General features: G+C 49.6%; 1 protein-coding gene and 1 long non-coding RNA gene across 2 annotated transcripts; one reads left to right on the plus strand and one right to left on the minus strand.

Moving 5' to 3' along the window:
• Positions 1-3,000: 3,000 nt before the first annotated feature.
• On the minus strand, positions 3,001-3,993 carry LOC112873289. The gene is made up of 2 exons (XR_003224747.1): positions 3,403-3,993; positions 3,001-3,340 (listed from the first exon to the last, which is right to left on the minus strand). It is a non-coding gene; the product is annotated as an uncharacterized LOC112873289 (long non-coding RNA).
• Positions 3,994-4,165: 172 nt separating this feature from the next.
• On the plus strand, positions 4,166-7,618 carry LOC112873279 (probable cytokinin riboside 5'-monophosphate phosphoribohydrolase LOGL2). Its single transcript, XM_025936276.1, has 7 exons — positions 4,166-4,434; positions 4,897-4,994; positions 5,182-5,212; positions 5,887-5,986; positions 6,387-6,457; positions 6,563-6,706; positions 7,264-7,618. The coding sequence occupies exons 1-7, from the start codon at positions 4,294-4,296 to the stop codon at positions 7,408-7,410; spliced, it is 732 nt and encodes a 243-aa protein (XP_025792061.1). The 5' UTR covers positions 4,166-4,293; the 3' UTR covers positions 7,411-7,618.
• The last annotated feature ends 15,444 nt before the right edge of the window (positions 7,619-23,062 follow it).

Consider the following 23,062-nt stretch of genomic DNA (forward strand, 5'->3'; position numbering starts at 1 on the left):
CTGTGGAGTGCGGTATACTCAATGACACGTGGATCCGTACTGGAACAGCCTGTACATCCCGCTGCTTTCCGATTACTTTATCTATATTTCCTCTGCTAATTAATTCTAAAAAATTCCACGCGTGATCGAGCGGGACCCACGTACGAACCGAATGGCGATGCAGAAAGGTCCATGACGAAGAAGTGGTGCAGCCTGGGTTACAAATACATATAATTTATTTTTAATGACCTGATGTATACGTTGTAAAACGTTATCGCTTACCTATCTCTTCGTACAAGTTTTAGATACCGTAATCTTCCTCGTAAAATTGAACTAAATTTAAAATTTATGTATACACGAATAAATCTTGTATTTGAAAAAAGTATAAATTTTAAATAGTTTGTAAAACATAAATTCTAACAAAAAATAATAAAAAATAAGCGAGATGGGCACCTCCTGCCCGTTGGGCGGACGGGATGTCTCAGGGGCCTCTTCGCGAATAAGAAAAGTTTTTTTATTCGCGAATAGGCCCTCGGGAGGGGCCTGGAAATAATTTTGGGACCTCCCGCCCGTTGGATGGGCGGGAGGTCCCCGGCCCCACGCCTCCTGCCCGTTGATCGGGCGAGAGGTACCCATTTTCCGAAATTTTGCCAATCGGCACCCTTTTTCAAATTTAATTATTTTTTTATCCTTTTTCAAAAAAAACTCGGCGCCGTCAAACCGCTTCACGTCGCCGGCACGGCAACCGGATCGGCCCAGCCGAACCCAGACTTGCCAGACACGCAACAAAACAATTGGCCCAATCCAGCACTGGCTGGTTCCCCGAGGCCCGAACAACGTGGACCAAGTTGGGCCGCTGCTCCGCTTCCCTTCCTCCCCCACCCCCCCCCCCACCCCCCCCCGTCCTGTCAGTATTCCGGGTTCCTCGCGGCCGGAGAAGCAGCATAATCCGTGGCTCCGTGCGCGCCTGCCACCGCCGTCTCGTATCCCCGGCGTCCAAATGGGCGGCCTCGCCGTCGAGGAAATCCGCGCCCCAGGCCACTCGGATTCGAGGCAGAGACGATCGGACGAGCGAGAAGTTAGGGAATTTCTTGGGCCTGAAGTTCTGTCAAGGTTCCACAGACGGCATGTCTGATATATCTAGTCCCAAGGCCAAGGGTGCTTGTATCGATGAGGCGGCCAATGCTAAGGAAGTTCCTAGTCCAATTGCCGAACCAGTAAACTCATGTAAGTGGATTCGTCCGGAACTTCTGATCTCAGCAACAGCTTTTTCAGTGTTGACTGACGCTGGGAAAGCTCTCAGCGAAACCACCGGAGAACTTTCTGATCCATTTAGATATTGTCACAACGACATCGACATTGATATTACAGTGGCAAGTGCCGATGCCCAGTCAGTTCCACGGTTCTGAAATGGTTGGAAATGAAGCAACTGTCAAACTCCACAGCCCCAGCTTCAGAAGAATGCACAGCACAACAGTAATGTAGTCACTCAAGTGGTTGGACGTGACTGAGAACGAAATCAGAGGACGATGCCGATGGCGCTACAACTCTTGCTAAAGCATTGGAAGACAGGCACATAGATCCAAAAGAGGTTGATGAGGAAACCTGAGGGGGCGGCCGAAGAAGATGATGAAAAGGACGTCGAGGGTGGGCTGAACTCGAAATGCAGAAACCTGAAGGTTGAGCAGGATGATTAATCATGCTTAGGTCATCTAGCTTTAACCTCTGCTTCTGAGTGTTCACCGCCTAAGTTTTTTACCTCCTAAAATGCTGCACTGTGGCTCCAGTTGCTATTATGTTGAACCAAGGCTAGATGGCCTCGTGGTTTACCTGAACTTTGTAACTTCATCAGCTGCAACTTATTTCATGTTTTTAGCAACACCTTGCTTGCCCTCAAGGTCAGGTAAGCTGGGCCCTTAATATGTGGCATGTAGTGATGTTTTGCTATAGCAAGGCGCTGGTCAAGAAGAAGGCGACCATGGAACCGGCCTTCGCACTCAGAATGGAAGAAGATCCCCGATCAACGAATCGGTTTTTTAACTAAGCTACCTACTTCTATGAACTCCAGGGTAAATCAGAAACCTTTTCAGCCTTGAGAAAGTTACAGCTCGCTGTTTGTTACAGTGGCAGTAAATCAGTACCCAATTATGCAGCCGTGGGGCCACCAAAGAAGGATTTGGGTAGCCCGGGACATCACGGTTCACGAGCACTATAGAATTAGGCGTGTCATGTCAGCGCGTTGGGCGCCTGCAGCCTCTCCATGCCTAAGGGTTGAGCGGAGCGAGCCTGCCCTGGGGACACGGGACGATGATGATGAGTATTGAGCATGCTTGCCCTGATTTTGTACGGGGGAGTGGGGTAAAAGCTTGAACGGGACATGCACTGTCTTCCGGGCTCGCCGGCAGGACGACCATTGTGTAGGGGGCAAGTTCATTAACTGTCATCGGTCGACACTATATTGTGTTGTCTAGTGCAGAATCAGCACCAAGCAATATTAACTAAAGATTTAAATACAACAGGCAGCTCTTCTGCCGATCCTTTTTTTTCTAAAAAAATATAACCTAGCTAGAGCATTTTCTTAGTAAATGCATCATGCATGTTCTTCATGAAGGTGTCTTGGATTTGCAGAACTTATCCTAATTTTTCATTGTCTTGTCGTTTCTTTGATATCTATGATCTATCACATGATAATTCTGACTAGTAATTGTTTCTTACTCTTATAGTCTGTAAAAATCACTTGTTGTGCGTCCAATTTGGGTTTGTAACTTTGTCCTCAAATTGCTTGAAAGCACATTGGATGGTTACAGGTTGTTTGCTATCATGTTACTTTAGTGAACCACAACGTGCACTTTCGGGACACAATAATTGTTATCTAGATTTTGGATGGAACAGGACTGGTAGTTTAGTTGCGGTCTCGAGAGGATCCAACTATTCATGCCCCTTTTCTCAAAACGTTTCTTGCAATCAAAACATCTCCTTGCATGGAGATTACATAGGAGATAATGGAAAATAGTAATTGTCTGGCAGAGAGCAACTTAACACACTTCTGCTGTGTAATTTTATTGAAACGATAACAAATACTACATTGTCTGAAGAAGGAATATGCTACACACCACTGAAAACAGTCAGGATCAAACTCCAGGGATGTTCACGGCGGCATTCAAATTCCTGGAGGATATGATAGTTTCAACGAAACATATGCCTGTGCATATTCAGATTTCAGAGGCAGAGGCAGCAGCACACGATACGGCACTGGCACAATTAAACCTTGTCGCAGGGGCACTGCATCCTTCCTGTGACCATGGGTTTGGAGATGTGCTGAACAAGGGGGCAGTTGGTGTCCTGTGTCTCGGTGGTGTCCCTGTAATCCTTCAAGGTCAGGAAAATGGCTCCATTACACATGTGAATGAACTAGCAACGTACCTAATAGCTTTGCAGCCGCTGAATCGATCAGGCACTCAGGACATCTCTTAAATGGAATTGTCTTGTCCCTTGTTAGCAGCGGAGCCAGTTCATAGATGTTGGGAGCTGACATGACGTCCACCTGTCCTCTGTTGTCGACTGAGTGCAGCTGTAGAGGCTCTGAGTGTTTCTTTGGCGTGGGATCACCCGTAGGCCACTGCAATTTACTGTTGCCCTGCAGCCAATGTCCCTTCTGAACTAGATCACATAGGCATTCCATTATTTGCGCAAATGCATACGCACACTGAAAGAAAGTTTATCTACAATAAAGGAGCAATTTTCACACCACATCATCTACATTGCATGGAACTTTTGGAAGAAGCGCTGTGCCGGAGGGTGTTTGACAACAAGGCACAGAGACTGTCACAACTAGTAGAGGTCATCACACAAGACCTCCATGATATTCGATTAGCACGAGCACAAAGGGAGAGTAGTTGATGGATCTGTAATTACTGTCATATAGTCTTCCTTTTGTTTTGTAACCTCTTGTACATACTTTGCTTCCTACTATAATGCAAAAGCAGAGCACCTGCTATATTCCTAAAAAAAAAAAGGAATCAGCCAATCAGGACATTCTTGATTGTTCAAATGGACTGCGTAGTTTAATTTGTTCAAAGCATGCTGGATGCTCCTTTAAAAAATTTATGACCAGACAGGGTAATTTCAAGGGAGAAAACCAAATCAAATAGTTATATATATAACGACTCCACAGGTAGCGGTGTGCACTCAAGTGCAGCCAACCGGGGCAAGCCTTGCTGTAGTGGGATATCCCATCTCCATGCTGTGTCACCACCACCACAAGTAACACCTGCAGACTTCGACAAGCAACCAGAGAAGGTGAAGAGAGAAGCAATGGAGATAAAGGTCGACGAAGAGGCGCCAGTGGTGGCGGCGGTGCCGTCACGGTTCAGGAGGATATGTGTCTTCTGTGGGAGCAGCCATGGCAAGAAGAAGAGCTACCAGGATGCTGCCATTGAGCTTGGAAAGGAGCTGGTAATTGTACTCTGTCTTGCTTCTTTCTTTAGTTCCTTTATGACTTTTAGTGCTTGTAGCTTTTGTCTGTTTGGTCAAATAGATGGCTATACATTAGTGTCATCTTCATCATATCATACCTTTAATCTTAATTCAAGTATACTCTCTAGTTTTGACCATCAAAGCATCAACCACACCCAGGTGATGTTTTCCCATGAGAATTATTTTCAGTGATAGAGTTTAAGAGGCTGCACAGTCATACGTTTTTGCATGGATGCGTGTGACTGTACTCAAAATCTTCAGGACTTCCTTGTCCCTTGTTTACTGCATACATTTGATGAAATATGACCTCACTTTCATCGTTTTTGTTTTCCAATCTAATACTAATGGTACTTAAGATGCATAACGTGACAGTCTCCATACCTTCAAGGTTTTATACCAACCATAAATTTGTGCATTGATCATTTTCCTGGGTCTGTTCAGGTGGCAAGAAACATTGATCTAGTGTATGGAGGAGGGAGTGTAGGGTTGATGGGCCTGGTCTCTCAAGCAGTGTACAATGGAGGAAGGCATGTCATTGGGTATGTAAGAAAACAATATTTTTTTAGCACATTTGGACTATCAGTTCTAATACTACTAGCTGATAGTGCATCAAAAGAATAGCTTAGAGATTGATGAAACAGTCTCGTGTCGGAAAGTGTTCGATCGATCGAGTCTGCCTCTAATCATAAAATTTACATTTTGTCATCTTGTTGTCCCTCTATGCAGGGTAATTCCCAAGACACTCATGCCTAGAGAGGTACCCATATTCTTCCTACTCTCCATCTCTAGCTTCTGATTGTTTAGTGTTACATGGTATCATTTCCTCGAACATGACAATATTACTTAGGAATTCAGTAATTTAAGTTCCAAATTATCATGGTGCTCATGGTTATTTACTTGACAAACTTTTGTCTACCATAATAAACCTAGTGTTTATCTTCAAGTGAAGAAGCAAATCATCATGGATTCATGTTTATCTTCATAAATAGTCTATTAGTTGGTGCATTAAAGAAGAGTAAATAAGGAAAAATGCATGATACTGTCTTTAGATCCTTCTCGTTTGTCTTTCTCTCTAGTGGGAAAGGAAACAAAACAAACGTATGATGAAAGATCAGGAGAAATGCTCACTGAAATTGTGTTCCCCACATGATCGATGAAATCTTGCTGATCTTGACCACAATCTCTCCAGCAGACGCTGGCTCAATTAAACAATGAAAAAGCCCATCACATTTCCTCCTGTCCCCCACACCAGCACGGCAGCACCATGATTCCCTCCCCTGAACTTGTGTCCTCTGATTAAAGAAATTATAGTGATGTAAAACTGTCAAGTCATCCTCCATTTCTTTCTCCATCTCCAGAAAGTTGGTCCTCTTTAGGTCAAGCAAAAAGCCGGTGCATTCTGGATGTTGCTTACGCGTGTGATGGCTGCAGATATCAGGTGAGACGGTGGGGGAGGTGAAAGCGGTGGCTGATATGCACGAGAGGAAGGCTGAGATGGCCAGGCAGTCCGATGCCTTTATAGCATTGCCTGGTGAGTGTGTGTGTGTCACCTGAGAAAAGGAAAGTGATGAATCGGTAGTTGTGACTGGTAAATTTGGTGGTGTTTGCAATGATCGACTCTTAGTGGAAGTGTTAGTGAAAGTTTAAAGTTCAGGTTGCATGCTTTTCCATAAAAAAAGGTTGCATGCTTTGACTCTGACAAAGCTATCTGCTTCAAATCTTCAGACAATTTTTCCCCTGCACAAGCACGATAAGTGACAATTGCAATTAGGGCATGAAAATCTGAAATAAATTTCAAGAATAGATCCTGGAATGCTGAATTAAGAACCTTCTTAATCTTGAAAAGATAAAACTGAATTCGACATTTAGAAGTCAACCATACAAATCTACATACTGAAACATGCCTTGGATTGCTGAGCTTTACCTTGCAGGAGGATATGGAACACTTGAAGAGCTGCTAGAAGTGATTGCTTGGGCTCAACTTGGCATTCATGACAAACCGGTACCAAATTGTTCACTTGTCTACAGTAATTCATCAACTCTTTGCTGCGATGACTGCTGTTATGTTTAGAACACTTCATCAACAAATATGTCTCCTATTCTGCAGGTTGGGCTGCTGAATGTAGACGGCTACTACAACCCACTGCTGTCTTTTATCGACAAAGCAGTGGAAGAAGGGTTCATCAAACCAACTGCTCGCAATATCATTGTCTTGGCTCCAACTCCCAAGGAATTGATCCAGAAGCTAGAGGTGCGTAGATCATCTTTTTTCTTTTCTTACAAACTTATTTCAGAGCAGACAAGGTCCATGTGCCGCAAAATTTGAAATGTGGTCAAGATATTCAGGAACATACATCCAAACACAGTCTGTTCTGTACTGCACTTAATCTTTGCTTCTAAGCAAAGGTTTAGTTGTCTGCTTGACTTCTCTACAATACTAGCTTGCACGTTTTGCCTTCTTAATCAATCGGTGTCCAGTTCAGTCTTAAAACATGAAGCACTGTACCAACAGTATAAAACTTAGCAATCGGGTAAAAGGCTTTTTAATGAGACCATCAAGAAGTATTATTATACCATTATCAAATATCCATATATGTTCTTGGTCCACTGTCAATGTCTTCACTAGTACTGCAAGAACAGCCTAAGTACAAATCAGGTGCAACTGTAGCTTTAAAGCATCGCTGCCTTTAAGTAATGCACATGCACATGGTACGATGCAGAGGACTTAAGACTGATATATAAAACAAATAATAATGAACTGCAATGTCGGCAAAGCCTGAAACTTGGAACGATTTTCCCTTTCCGCAGGAGTACTCGCCTCAGCACGAGGAAATCGTGCCGAAGATGAAATGGGAGATGGAACAGGTGAGGTACCCTCAGAACTGCGAGATCCCCATGCCAAAGGAGGGGAAGACGGTCGTGGAACCGCAGCGGGGAAGCAGGCTGTGGATGTAGTGCCAAGCTACTAACACCCTAGTAATGTAAGATAGATTCGCATATTGGCATGATGAGAACCTGTAGGGTCTCACCTCACTGTATCCTCCTCTTCAATGTGTCCTGTAACTTCGGTAGGTATGCTTTGCGTAATCCTGAAACCTGCAGGTTGGTCATTCGTTTAAGATTACCCTATGTTATATGTACTGCAAAATCAGTAGATCTATATTGCTGCATGAATACTCTTACCACTGGAATGCTTTGGCCGGAGGGGAAAGAGCTCCAGTCAATGGGCAAGATATCCGGTGCACATGGGGTGCCTTGTGCACATCTGCACATGGCCCATCCTGGCCATCCAAGGAGCATCCGACGGCAGCTGCAACATTTACACTTTAGCCCCCCCGCATCTGTCCTTGCTGTGCGAATTTATTTTTCGAAAAGGCCTCCGCGTTCCTCTTCTCTCCCAAAGACAGGACACAACATGGCCGAGGGCGACGGGCGCCGGCACAGCTTCGTCGCCGGGCGCCGCCTCCGTCGTCGCCAGGCGCGCCTCTGGTAGGGCCCTCTCCGGCCACCTCCTTCCCCGGGCTCCGCCACCGTCTGGACTCTGGACCAAACGCCGCGGCATCACGCACGGCTTGCAGAGGGCGCAGCGCCTCCGTCCTTGCCCGCCGCGCCTCCGTACTCGCTGGTCGCCGCCACCACTCGGACGCCGCGAGGGCCGTCGCACCTGGGCACCGGCCTGCAGCGCCCAGGTCAGCTCGCAGCTGCCGCGCCCTCCGCCGCTGTAATGCCCTGAAAATCTCGAGCCTAAATTAAGCGATAGGGTATAATACCCTGACCTCTCTGCCACACGTGCGCGCCACAACCCCCGCCTTAGGCCACACAACGCCCGGCCTCCCCCCCCCCACGCGCGACCGCTTCCCACAAATTGCGCCGACGCAAGTCCTTTCTCGCGCGGCGCGCGAATCCCGCGCGCGCGTGGCCGACCGGCCGCGGTCGCCGCCGCGACCGGCGCCGACACGCCCCTCCCTTTTTCTCTCCCTCTATTTCTTTCCTTTTCTTCCCCTTTTTCCCTCTCTTTCTTTTCTTTTTTTCCCTTCCCTTCTTCTTTTCCCTCCCTCCTTCCCTTCTCCTCTCCCCTGCCCGAGCACTGCTCGGTCTGCACCGCCCCCTGCTCGGCCTCCGCACGCGCGCGCGCCTGTTCCCGGCCAGCCACGCCCGCGCCGCGCACACGCGTACGCCCTGGCCCGCGTTCCGCCGCGCCGCGCGCACGCCCGGCCCCGCAACGCCGCGTCGCCCGCTGCGCCACGCCGCGCCCCCGCGCGCTCTGTGCCGCGCGTGCCGCGCCGCCCGTCGCTGCCCCGCCCCGCCGCGCGCGCCGCCCCACGTGCCCGCGCCTCGACCTCGCCGCACCGCTGCTCGACGACGCACACGACACGACACGGCCGCCATTAAGGCGTACCGCGCCGCCCGCCGAGCCGGTGACCGGCCGCCGCACGGCTCCGCCGCTCCATTGCCCTCCCCCCTCTATAAATTGGCTCCTCCGCGCGGCTCACCCCCCCCACGACCTCACCCACCTCACGGCCCCTTCCCTCCCGAGCTGCAGCGCCGCCGCCGCCCATAGACTCGCCGCCGCCCACTGCCCGCCGTCGCCCGGCCCCCTCACCCCACCTCGGCTCAAGGTGAGCAGGGGAATGGAGTCCCCTTGGCCCCCTCTCCCTTTTCCCCCACACCCCCGAGCCGCCCTGGCCCTGGCCGGCCGGGATTTGGGCCGCCGGCGCCCCCCCCCCCCAACCCCTCCTCTGTTCTGTGCGGGAGGGAGGAGGAAGAAAGGGCAGTTTTGCCCAAAAACCCCCCCCACTCCTCTATTTAGCTAGAAGCCCCTCCACCCTTTGACACCTTTGCGAAAAGAACCTATTCCTTTTGCTATTTCCAAAACTAGACCCCCCCCATGATATAAATTTAATTTCAAGAAGATCCCTCGCACTTTTTGTTATGCCTTTTATATTTCCAAGATTTACGAAAAGGCCCTTCTGTTTCCAGAAAGTTTACGAGCAAGCCCCCGGACCCCCGTTTAAGCCCTGAAACCACCTTTAGCGCGTCATTTTATGTGCGAAACGACCTCCGATTGACCCGAAACTTTACCACACCCTTTCTAGCATAGTTTTAGCTATGCCATTAAGAAACCACCCAGAGATATTGCCCCTAACTCCGTAACTAAATTATTTCCGATTCAAGCCTATCGGTAAAAGCTTTTAGTTCTTTCGCTTGATTGTGTGTCTGTTGGTTTGCGTTGTAGGACACGGAGTGAACGACGAGGTTCCCGGCCGCGACCAAGCAACTGAGGACCAGTACTGCGACCCCGAACCCGAAGGACAGTGCTCCGATCAGGACTTCCCGCAAGGGTTTGACGATGGCAAGTTCAATTCCGCCCTTTGATGCATACTTCTGTCCTAGTTTTTACAAACACGACCCAATGGCCTGTTTTATAAAATTGCATTGTTTTGCGTGCTGGAGACCCGGTAGGATAGCCACCCTTGTTTGAAATAACCCTACTTTGACTGCCTGATTTATAAAGAAAATGCGTGTGTGTGGGAAGGGATAAAATGTGGTTTTGAAAAGCGAGTTAGATGAGATGGATGGCATTTCTGTGTGAATTGCCGCTGGTGTGCTCGTACCTGTGTGGTTGAGCGTGGATGGGAGATATCCATCTTGTCACCCCTAAGGACCGAGTTGATGTGACATCTCACCTAGCTTCTCGTAGTGCGAACCACTTGACCGTTGTATGGGCAACGGCTTGGCCTAACCCCACTAGTTAGTCTGATAGCCATCAGGAGAGCTGGGAGCAACGGGTGATCAAGGAGACGGGATAAGCTCTGTGTGACTTATGCCCCGGTTAAACCTCGGTGTTAGGTCGAATGACCCCTTGATAGATCCCGTGGTGGCTAGTCAGGTCTAGCTACGGTGGGTAAGGGCTTCGATGGGATCTGCACCGGCACTAAGGTGTCCGTGCTGTGGTACCCCACCTGTGGGTAAAGTTGCACACCTCTGCAGAGTTAGGAATCTATTCGAATAGCCGTGCCCACGGTACTGGGCAAGTTACGGTGTGGTCACATAACTAGTGTTTCTCTCTGGGAAATGGTTGAACTGGTGTGAGTTGTTTGAAAAGTATCCGGCAATGATGCTGTGTGCTACGACGGACGGGGAGTCCGGTAGCGGCTTGAAACTTGGATCCGTGAGGATCGACGTTGTGCGTTCTTGGTCACTTGAAGACTTGTTTTGAAAAATGCTTTTAAAACGAACCCTTGCATATAATTGTGTTTCCGCAAAAGAACCGTAACTTTATCCTTGGATTATCCTGTGCATCTAATTCTGTTATAACCCCCCCCGTGGGTGTGATTGGACTTGCTGAGTACGTTTGTACTCACCCCGTTTTTACTCTACAGTGGAGGATCCCGACTACATCCCCGAGAACGACGAGTAGGGTTCCGTCCTGCACCCAGTCTTGCCTGTGGGTGAGGTCACCGTTGGAGCTCCGCATGGCGCAAGACTCTGATGATCCTTTGTTCGTAGCTAGTGTAGTTGTGTGGGTTCTGGTTGTAATCCTCGCGATAGTGGCGCTTCACTGCCCATTACCGCGTAGAGTTGTACGGTGATGTACCATCTGATGTAATAAAAGTGTTATCAGCCTCCTGGGACTGATAAAGTGACACTTTTAAGTCTTCCCTGATGGGAGGACGCTTCAGGTGGTATCAGAGCCGTAGGCTGGCCGTAGGACGTGACTCTAGGAGCGAAACCCCTTTTTAGACCCTAGGACTTGTTCTGACTTCGATATTTTTCTGCACGAACACTCACCACTGGTTTTTACCCTGTTCCAGATGGCTGACAACGGATGGGTCAACGGAGTCTGCTACGCAGAGCCTGGCCTTCCTAAGTTATTGTTGCTCAGCCTGGAACGCGTTGGGGTCATGGAAACGCCGGAGTACGCCTACCGAGAATACATCTCCGGTGGCACCCTTCGGTGCGACACGATGATCTTTGTGGAGAGAAGCCCCCGCTACCCTGAGGTGGACCCTTGGTTCATCTCCACAAAGGGCTTCCGATTCCCCGACACCTACCGAAAGGCCGCCCGTAAAGCCCTACGCCGACTGCGTGTGCTCTATAGGCACCACCTTCAGCGGACTCCTATGGGATTTTTCCCACCCACTGAAGGTAGAGGACGCACTTGGATTGCCCGGATGAGGGGACTTGGACGAGAAGAAGAAGATCTAGAAGATACGGTCTCCCACCTGTCTATTTACCTTACGGGCTTAGATGCGCTCTGCAACGAGCAGGCGGCACAACTGAAGAAATTAATCCATGGAGTTGAAAAGTTAACCCAGGAGCTGGAGGAACAACGGACAAGAGCCGCAAGCGCCGAGTATTCCTTAGCCGCCCTCCAAGCCCAGATGCAAAAATATGAGAACCGCAACGGGATAGGCGGGTGGATCGAAGAAGAAGAAGAAGAACCCATGGAGACCCATTGGGACAAGGGTACTCAGACCGAAAATGAGATGGATCGGTTCCTTCCAATAAAGAAGCGCTCTATCAGGACTGAGGAAGAATCCCCATGATAGGATTAGCACCCCTAGCAAAAACCCTACCCTAATGACCACGTATCCATGAAAACTGTACCACCCTTGTTGTAATAATAAACATCATCTACTCGCTTTTGCACCTGTACCATGTTGTTTACCCTACTTCTGTTTCAGATGGCTGAGGAAGGATGGACCCAGGGCGATTGCCAAGCTGCACCTGGATTCCCCAGCCTCTTGATCAACACCCTGGAGGACCTTGGCGTTACGGAGCGCCCAAGGTACTACAGCCGAGAGTACGAACACCATGGTACCCTCCGCTGCAGGGTGATCCTGGTCATCGCCAGGAGCAACCGCTACCCCGACATCCAGCCCTGGCGCGCGACCGCCACAGGGTTTAGACACCAAGACACGTACCCCTTGGCCATCAGAAAAGCACTCCGTTACTTGTGCCGGATTTTTGAAGAACACCTCGCCCCTACACCAGCGAAGTTCTTTCCGCCGGCCATCAGAACCCCAGTCTGGGAAGCGCGCATGAGAAACCTGGAGCGACGTCGCCACGAAGAAGGCCCCCTGTACCAAGTGGCTACTTACCTAGCCGCCCTGGACCAACTCTTTGACGAGCAAGCCAACCTTCTGAGGGAGCAGACTCACCGAGCCGAGCAAGCAGAGCTCGCGGTGAGAATACAGCAGATCCGAGCCGCCCATGCCGAGGCGAGAGCCGCAGCCGCGGTCAGTAGCGAAGCTGTCGCCCAAGAAAGCCTTAGGCAGGCCCGAGACCGGCGTATGCAAGATTGGACCCAAAGTGGAACACCAGTCCCGGCGATAGGGGAAGACCACGTGTTACTCGGGACACCCGTCATAGGGTGGGGATCACTCTTCGGGAGCGCACGAGCCCCACCCGAGAACCCTGAAAGCTCTGCTGCCGCCGTCGAGGGAGATGCCGCAGCGCAACCCTTGACCAGTGGAAACCCAGAGGACGGCAAGCAAGTATCACTCACGCTTTCCGCCCCAGAAGAAGGCCTGCCCCGCGAGTAGAATGACCGGCGCCACCCTAGCGGTGTACACCCCAGCCCCTTTTTGTCTAAGTCGTGCCCTCGGGTGTGACCCTGGACAGGTAGTGCGAGATCGAGCCCTACCCCAAGCTGTACCCCCTTTCCGCAGTAATAAAGTTGTTTGTGCCTGTTGTGTGTGATGTTGTGTGCTGTGTGCTGCTTGATTAAATATCTACCGGCAGGAAGTAGATTCCGCCGTATATACGTATTAAACAACTTAAACATCACATAACCATAACCCCAATTTACCCAAACAACAGGTGACTCCCCGGAACATCGCGCCCGCGGCCGGAACCCCGTAGCCGCTAGTGTCGGAGCACACCCCGTTGAACAAGATCTTCCCCAAGGAGAGCAAGAAGTAAGCCAGAACCGAGGGGGAAGTCAAGAAGGAGAACAACTACCACCACCCCCACCCCTCGGAGACCTGGCACAAATCATCCATAACCAGACCCTCATACTGGAGACTCTGGCGAACGCCCTCATTAACCGGCAGCCGCGAGGGCAGAGTATGAACGACAAGCTGACGGCCTTCCTAAGGACCAAGCCACCTACCTTCGCCGGATCCTGCAACCCGTTGGATGCTGACGACTGGTTGCGAGTAATTCAGAGGAAGCTCGAACCATTCGAATGCCAGGACCGGGATAAAGTCCTTCTGGCGGCCCACCAGCTCACCGGAACGGCATTATCCTGGTGGGAAAACTATTGTGCTGCAGCCGAAGATGCCTCTACTATCACCTGGGGAGAATTCGTAAGGGAGTTCCGCCGCTACCATATCCCTTCGGCCACCATGAAACGCAAGGCGGATGAATTCCGCGCACTACAACAAGGGAGTATGACGGTGGAAGAATACACCCACCGGTTCATAGAATTGGCCAGGTATGCGCCGGAAGAGGTGAACGACGACGACAAAAAGCAAGACATGTTCAAGAAGGGGCTAAGCCCAGAGCTCCGGACCTTGCTCACCCCCCAGATCTATCCAGACTTCAACACCCTGATGAACAAGGCCATCCTCACAGAAAGGGCCAAGGCCGAAGAAAGAAAGGACAACAAACGCAAGTTCTTGGAAAGTAAGGCTCGCCAACAAGACCGTTTCCAGAAGCCGAGAAATTCCAGCTATACTGCACCAGGAACTCAGGCCCCAATGCAGTATAGAACTCAGTCCCAGGTGACAGGGTCACAGGCCCCGCCTAGAAGCCAGAATACCTCGAGGGCCCCGCAAAGCAATGCAAGTCAGGCCACCCCCGACAACAACAATGTTAGGGCCTGTTTCAATTGCCGTGAGACGGGGCACTTCATCGCCAATTGCCCCTACGCCAAGAATAAACCGGCAACATCGGCCTTCTCCAACTCGGTGAATGGGCCCAGACCAACTCTAACTGGTGCTAACCGAGTGCCCGTCCGCAACAACGACGGCAGCCAGCAGCTGAAGCAGCAATCCTTTGGACGAGCCCGCGTCAACCACATCGACGCGCAGGAGGCTCAAGAAGCTCAGGGTGTAGTGCTCGGTGAGTACTTAGTCAACTCAGCTCTGGCGACAGTATTATTTGATTCTGGAGCATCGCACTCGTTTATATCCTCGAGCTATGTGGAAAAACACAAAATACCTACAGTACTACTAAAAACACCCCTATTAACCCGGACGCCTGGAGGCGACATCAAGTGTCAACTAGGTTGTCCACGGGTAAGGATCAATTTAAGTGGGGTAGACTTTCTAGCAGATTTGGTAGTACTTAAGCCTGGGGGAATAGACGTGATCCTCGGGATGGATTGGTTAAGCCGACACAATGGTCTTATAGGCTGCACCGACAAGGTGGTACACCTAACAAACCACGAAGGAATACAAGTGATCTGCCGAACCCGAGATAGTAAGTTTGATCCAATGGTATTTAGCATGGAAGCCAAGCCTTTAGAAGGAGTCCCGGTAGTAAACGAATACCCCGATGTGTTCCCCGAAGAGCTTCCCGGTATGCCGCCAGATAGGGATATAGAGTTCGTCATAGACCTTATCCCCGGAACGTCTCCGATAGCCAAGAGACCCTATAGGATGGCAGCCTCGGAATTGACAGAATTAAAGAAGCAACTAGAGGAACTGCAGAGGATTGGCTTCATCAGACCAAGCTCGTCGCCATGGGGAGCCCCAGTGCTGTTTGTCAAGAAGAAAGATGAGAGTATGAGGATGTGTGTAGATTACCGGGCACTGAATGAAGTTACCATTAAGAATAAGTACCCCCTCCCTAGGATTGATGACCTTTTCGATCAGCTAAAAGGAGCTAAGTACTTTTCCAAGATCGATCTAAGGTCAGGATATTTTCAGCTCAAGATTAGGGAGAGTGACATCCCTAAGACAGCTTTTGTCACCCGCTATGGGCAGTTTGAGTTCACCGTAATGTCCTTCGGACTAACCAATGCCCCTGCCTATTTTATGAACCTCATGAACAAAGTGTTTATGGACGAGCTGGATAAGTTTGTCGTAGTCTTTATCGACGACATACTTATCTACTCTAAGAGTATTCAGGAACACGAGCAACATCTGCGGGTAGTATTGGAAAAGCTGAGGGCACATAGGTTATATGCCAAGTTCAGCAAGTGCGACTTCTGGCTGGAGAAAGTAGCTTTTCTGGGTCACATTCTGACTGCGGAAGGCGTAGCAGTGGACCCAGAGAAGGTCGAAGCCGTTTCCAATTGGCAGCAACCAACTAACGTTAGTGAAATCAGGAGCTTCCTTGGTTTAGCCGGGTACTATCGGAGGTTTATCGAGGGATTCTCTAAGATAGCCCGACCCATGACGGAACTTCTCAAGAAGGAGAAAAAGTTCGCTTGGACAGAATCCTGTGAGAAGAGTTTTCAAGAATTGAAGCGAAGACTGACAACCGCCCCAGTGCTGACCCTACCGGACATTCATCGGGACTTTGTCATCTATTGTGACGCATCCCGACAAGGATTAGGGTGCGTACTGATGCAAGACGGGAAAGTCATTGCATATGCCTCTCGCCAACTCAAGACTCATGAGCAGAACTATCCGACCCATGATTTGGAACTAGCAGCCGTAGTGCATGCCCTTAAAATTTGGAGACACTACCTGATCGGAAATAAGTGTGAGGTTTACACTGACCACAAGAGTCTAAAGTACATCTTTACTCAGCCAGATTTAAATTTAAGGCAGAGAAGATGGTTGGAGTTGGTCAAGAACTATAATTTGGAAATTCAGTATCACCCCGGAAAGGCGAACGTGGTAGCCGATGCCTTAAGTCGGAAATCCTATGGGCCCACGAATGACCATCTGCGAGAGGAAATGGCACGATTAAATGTGCACATTATACCTCGAGGTTCCAGCCAAGTACTAGACGTCCAATCAACATTAGAGGATAAGATTAGAGAAGCCCAAAGCTCGGATCAAGAGTTAGTAAAAATTCGCAAACAAACTGGAGAAAACAAAGCACCGGGCTTCAGAGTGGACGATAAGGGAACATTATGGTACGAGGATAGGATTTGTGTACCCCAGAATGGAGATTTCCGGCAATTGATCATGGACGAAGCCCATAACTCGGCCTACTCTATCCACCCGGGATCCACCAAAATGTATATGGACATAAAGCAAAAATATTGGTGGAATGGAATGAAAGCGGATATTGCACGATTTGTGGCTCATTGTGATACTTGCCAAAGGATCAAGGCCGAACATCAGAAACCTGCGGGATTACTGCAACCCTTGCCTATTCCGGTGTGGAAGTGGGACGAGATAGGAATGGACTTTGTAGTGGGACTACCCCGAACGCAGAAGGGACACGATTCCATATGGGTAATTGTGGATCGACTCACTAAATCGGCACATTTCATACCCGTAAGGACCACTTATGGCGGAGAAAAGCTGGCAAAACTTTACGTGGAAAATATAGTAAAGTTACATGGAGTGCCTAGCAGAATTGTCTCAGATAGAGGGACCCAATTTACATCTAGGTTTTGGAAAAGCCTGCACAAAGCCATGGGCACGAAGTTAGATTTTAGCTCCGCGTACCACCCACAGACGGATGGTCAAACCGAAAGGGTGAATCAGATCATGGAAGATATGCTGAGAGCATGCGTACTAACCTATGGGAATGATTGGGAACAGAGTCTGCCCTATGCGGAATTCTCGTACAATAATGGCTACCAAGCCAGCCTGGGTATGTCGCCATTCGAAGCCCTCTACGGAAGAAAGTGCAAAACTCCCTTAATGTGGTCGGAAGTCGGAGAACGTGCGCTAGTAGGACCCGCGCTCATAAGAGAAGCGGAAGAGAAAGTGGCGGAAATCCGCGAGAAATTAAAAGCAGCCCAGTCCCGGCAAAAGAGCTATGCAGACAAGAAGAGGCGGGAGATAAGCTTCAATCCGGGAGATTTTGTCTATCTCAAAGTCTCACCCATTCGAGGGACACGAAGATTTCAGGTACAAGGAAAATTAGCCCCTCGATACATTGGGCCGTATCGGGTTCTAAAGAAAGTTGGAGCCGTGGCGTACCGACTGGAATTACCGGAAGAAATGTCGGATATACACCCAGTATTTCATGTCTCGCAATTAAGAAGGTGTCTGAGAGTACCCGAGGGAGAACATGTGCCGGTGGAAACAATAGACCTGCAGCCGGATTTGCGATATCAGGAAGTGCCGGCCAAGATTCTAGACACTGTCACTAAGAGGACCAGAAACTCCGAAGTACGGATATGCAGAGTTCAGTGGAGCAGACACGGAGTAGAAGAAGCGACCTGGGAACGCGAGGAGGCCCTAAAGAAAGAATTTCCCCATCTGTTTAGGAGCCAGCCGAATCTCGAGGACGAGATTCACTTAAGTGGGGTAGGTTTGTAATGCCCTGAAAATCTCGAGCCTAAATTAAGCGATAGGGTATAATACCCTGACCTCTCTGCCACACGTGCGCGCCACAACCCCCGCCTTAGGCCACACAACGCCCGGCCTCCCCCCCCCACGCGCGACCGCTTCCCACAAATTGCGCCGACGCAAGTCCTTTCTCGCGCGGCGCGCGAATTCCGCGCGCGCGTGGCCGACCGGCCGCGGTCGCCGCCGCGACCGGCGCCGACACGCCCCTCCCTTTTTCTCTCCCTCTATTTCTTTCCTTTTCTTCCCCTTTTTCCCTCTCTTTCTTTTCTTTTTTTCCCTTCCCTTCTTCTTTTCCCTCCCTCCTTCCCTTCTCCTCTCCCCTGCCCGAGCACTGCTCGGTCTGCACCGCCCCCTGCTCGGCCTCCGCACGCGCGCGCGCCTGTTCCCGGCCAGCCACGCCCGCGCCGCGCACACGCGTACGCCCTGGCCCGCGTTCCGCCGCGCCGCGCGCACGCCCGGCCCCGCAACGCCGCGTCGCCCGCTGCGCCACGCCGCGCCCCCGCGCGCTCTGTGCCGCGCGTGCCGCGCCGCCCGTCGCTGCCCCGCCCCGCCGCGCGCGCCGCCCCACGTGCCCGCGCCTCGACCTCGCCGCACCGCTGCTCGACGACGCACACGACACGACACGGCCGCCATTAAGGCGTACCGCGCCGCCCGCCGAGCCGGTGACCGGCCGCCGCACGGCTCCGCCGCTCCATTGCCCTCCCCCCTCTATAAATTGGCTCCTCCGCGCGGCTCACCCCCCCCCCCACGACCTCACCCACCTCACGGCCCCTTCCCTCCCGAGCTGCAGCGCCGCCGCCGCCCATAGACTCGCCGCCGCCCACTGCCCGCCGTCGCCCGGCCCCCTCACCCCACCTCGGCTCAAGGTGAGCAGGGGAATGGAGTCCCCTTGGCCCCCTCTCCCTTTTCCCCCACACCCCCGAGCCGCCCTGGCCCTGGCCGGCCGGGATTTGGGCCGCCGGCGCCCCCCCCCCCAACCCCTCCTCTGTTCTGTGCGGGAGGGAGGAGGAAGAAAGGGCAATTTTGCCCAAAACCCCCCCCCCCACTCCTCTATTTAGCTAGAAGCCCCTCCACCCTTTGACACCTTTGCGAAAAGAACCTATTCCTTTTGCTATTTCCAAAACTAGACCCCCCCCATGATATAAATTTAATTTCAAGAAGATCCCTCGCACTTTTTGTTATGCCTTTTATATTTCCAAGATTTACGAAAAGGCCCTTCTGTTTCCAGAAAGTTTACGAGCAAGCCCCCGGACCCCCGTTTAAGCCCTGAAACCACCTTTAGCGCGTCATTTTATGTGCGAAACGACCTCCGATTGACCCGAAACTTTACCACACCCTTTCTAGCATAGTTTTAGCTATGCCATTAAGAAACCACCCAGAGATATTGCCCCTAACTCCGTAACTAAATTATTTCCGATTCAAGCCTATCGGTAAAAGCTTTTAGTTCTTTCGCTTGATTGTGTGTCTGTTGGTTTGCGTCGTAGGACACGGAGTGAACGACGAGGTTCCCGGCCGCGACCAAGCAACTGAGGACCAGTACTGCGACCCCGAACCCGAAGGACAGTGCTCCGATCAGGACTTCCCGCAAGGGTTTGACGATGGCAAGTTCAATTCCGCCCTTTGATGCATACTTCTGTCCTAGTTTTTACAAACACGACCCAATGGCCTGTTTTATAAAATTGCATTGTTTTGCGTGCTGGAGACCCGGTAGGATAGCCACCCTTGTTTGAAATAACCCTACTTTGACTGCCTGATTTATAAAGAAAATGCGTGTGTGTGGGAAGGGATAAAATGTGGTTTTGAAAAGCGAGTTAGATGAGATGGATGGCATTTCTGTGTGAATTGCCGCTGGTGTGCTCGTACCTGTGTGGTTGAGCGTGGATGGGAGATATCCATCTTGTCACCCCTAAGGACCGAGTTGATGTGACATCTCACCTAGCTTCTCGTAGTGCGAACCACTTGACCGTTGTATGGGCAACGGCTTGGCCTAACCCCACTAGTTAGTCTGATAGCCATCAGGAGAGCTGGGAGCAACGGGTGATCAAGGAGACGGGATAAGCTCTGTGTGACTTATGCCCCGGTTAAACCTCGGTGTTAGGTCGAATGACCCCTTGATAGATCCCGTGGTGGCTAGTCAGGTCTAGCTACGGTGGGTAAGGGCTTCGATGGGATCTGCACCGGCACTAAGGTGTCCGTGCTGTGGTACCCCACCTGTGGGTAAAGTTGCACACCTCTGCAGAGTTAGGAATCTATTCGAATAGCCGTGCCCACGGTACTGGGCAAGTTACGGTGTGGTCACATAACTAGTGTTTCTCTCTGGGAAATGGTTGAACTGGTGTGAGTTGTTTGAAAAGTATCCGGCAATGATGCTGTGTGCTACGACGGACGGGGAGTCCGGTAGCGGCTTGAAACTTGGATCCGTGAGGATCGACTTTGTGCGTTCTTGGTCACTTGAAGACTTGTTTTGAAAAATGCTTTTAAAACGAACCCTTGCATATAATTGTGTTTCCGCAAAAGAACCGTAACTTTATCCTTGGATTATCCTGTGCATCTAATTCTGTTATAACCCCCCCCCCCCCGTGGGTGTGATTGGACTTGCTGAGTACGTTTGTACTCACCCCGTTTTTACTCTACAGTGGAGGATCCCGACTACATCCCCGAGAACGACGAGTAGGGTTCCGTCCTGCACCCAGTCTTGCCTGTGGGTGAGGTCACCGTTGGAGCTCCGCATGGCGCAAGACTCTGATGATCCTTTGTTCGTAGCTAGTGTAGTTGTGTGGGTTCTGGTTGTAATCCTCGCGATAGTGGCGCTTCACTGCCCATTACCGCGTAGAGTTGTACGGTGATGTACCATCTGATGTAATAAAAGTGTTATCAGCCTCCTGGGACTGATAAAGTGACACTTTTAAGTCTTCCCTGATGGGAGGACGCTTCAGCCGCCGAGCTGGAGCCGGTCCGGTCAGAAGAGGTGGTGCGCGACGAGGACAGCGTTGAGAACCAACGACGAGCAGAGAACGGCGAGGAGGCCGGCGCCCGCAGCTCGTGTTGGCTGCTGCCCACCAGCTGCTAGACCCATTGGATGTCTTAAGAGCTTGCTGCACACGCACCGCCGGTGGTTGAGCTTGCTGCACACTGCTGGTGGTCGAGCTTGCTGCCCCCTCTGCTTGGACTAGCTTCACAAAGATGACTTTCTTTTGTGCATTTCAGTGAACTTCAGCAACAATTTTGGGTGGATTTGAACTGTAATTTTAGCAGCTTGTGATTTGTAAAATGAACGTGTGAGGGAAGCTTGTAAATGATGACTGAATTTGTGTCATTGCAAGAAAGAAACCATGCTGTAATAGAGGACTGAAACTGGTTGTACAGACTATATAGATGACTGAAAACTGGTTGCGTAGAACCATGCTGTAATAGATGACTGAATTTGTGTCATTGCAACAAAGAAACCAGAAATATAGAAGTTAAATTGAGACAATATTCAGAAGTCAAATGAGGCAAATGTTTGAAACTCACTTCTCACTCACATGAGTCAAATGAGTTAACATTCAGAAGCTATAATTTTGCTAAAATTAAGATCATCATTCAGCTTACAAAACAGAAAAACAAAACAGCCCCAAATTAAACTACTAAAGTGGTTCCTTCCTCAAATTCTTCGCATTCTTTCCTTTGCGAGCCTTTGGCAGTTCTTTAGCCTTCTTGATTCTTTTACATCTCCCCTTTGATCGAACATCATTTGGCGGATGTATTTCTATTTTTTTTGGAATTTTGCTACCAACAAAATTCTCATATTCTTCCTGTGTTTGTGGCATCGTGCTAAGTGCAATGTTGCCGAAAGAACTTTCTATGTTCAGCACACTTGAAACTAGAAAATCCATGGCCTCGTTTGAACTCTTTGCCCTTTGAATCAAATCTTCTAACTTGTTTCGCACCATTGATATCTTTCTTCTTTTTTCAACTTCAATTGGATCCATGGGTTTTTCGTCCAATAGATTGCCTTCCTCATCATACACAATCTCACTAAGATAACATATAGAAAAAGATGGTCAAGTAAGATGTACCAAAAAAGATGGTCAAGTAAGATGTACCAAAGAAAATATATAGAAAATATGATATCTTTTACCTCTTGCATCTTACTTTCCATCTGTTCAAAATATAAGATGTAGGTAGTTCATATAGCTTTTCACCTCTTAATGTCAAAATAATATGACGGCATGGAATTCCCATCTTTTCGAATAACTTGCACGAACAACGATCAGAATTATTTGATGTGTGCCACTCAACCACTCTATCCCTATCCGACCCATCATTGATTAGAACTAACTTAGCATCATCTTGTTGTGTAGTACCTAGAACAGAACAATGATCTCTAGCAGCAATCACTTCTTGTTGAAATATGTAGAACATATTATGCGTGTACAATATGCTTCCTTGTTTTTCAACAGCCCATGGGGTACGTAAGAGAGGTGTGGTATGTATACTAACATGATCAGCCTTTAACTCCTCATGTTGTTGGCATTCCAAGGCCGTATCAAACCTAAGCCAAAACTCAACAAAACATAATTTTCTGTGGATAAAGCGACTGAAAAATGAATTGGCGCTTTCAGACCTTGAAGTAGTTCTTAGGAGTCCTGCAAGTGGTATATCCATAAAGAACGCTGGAATCCATGACTCTCGAATTTGATATCTATTAGACAACCATTCATTGCTCTCAAGACCATAAGCAGGTATGATAGCATTCCACCGCGTCTCAAACTCTTCTCTAGTTTCTGAATCCCATACACAAGTTTTCAAAGCAGCCCAAAACTGCTTGTCTTGATTTGTAGGAGGACCAACCTTCTCAGGAAATTTGTCCAAAATGTGCCACATGCAAAACCTATGAATTATGTTTGGTAGAACAGTTCTAATAGCTGATTTCATACTAGCATCTTCATCTGTTATGATAAGCCTTGGTGCTTTTCCTCCCATTGCCAGAATACGTAGAGTAACTTTCCATGCTCATCCACAACAAAATCATAGAAGAAGGCAGAATTTGCCTCTTTCTTCCTCTCCATTTGTGCCACAAATATTTCAGCATCCGCATTCTTTATTTTCTCCCTAAGTCCCCGGTAGTAATTCTGCAAGTCACGCTTCATGCAACCAATATTATCAAAACCATCACTGACTTGTAAAAGTCT

This window comes from Panicum hallii, chromosome 1, assembly GCF_002211085.1.
Source record: "Panicum hallii strain FIL2 chromosome 1, PHallii_v3.1, whole genome shotgun sequence".
Classification (NCBI taxonomy): domain Eukaryota; kingdom Viridiplantae; phylum Streptophyta; class Magnoliopsida; order Poales; family Poaceae; genus Panicum; species Panicum hallii.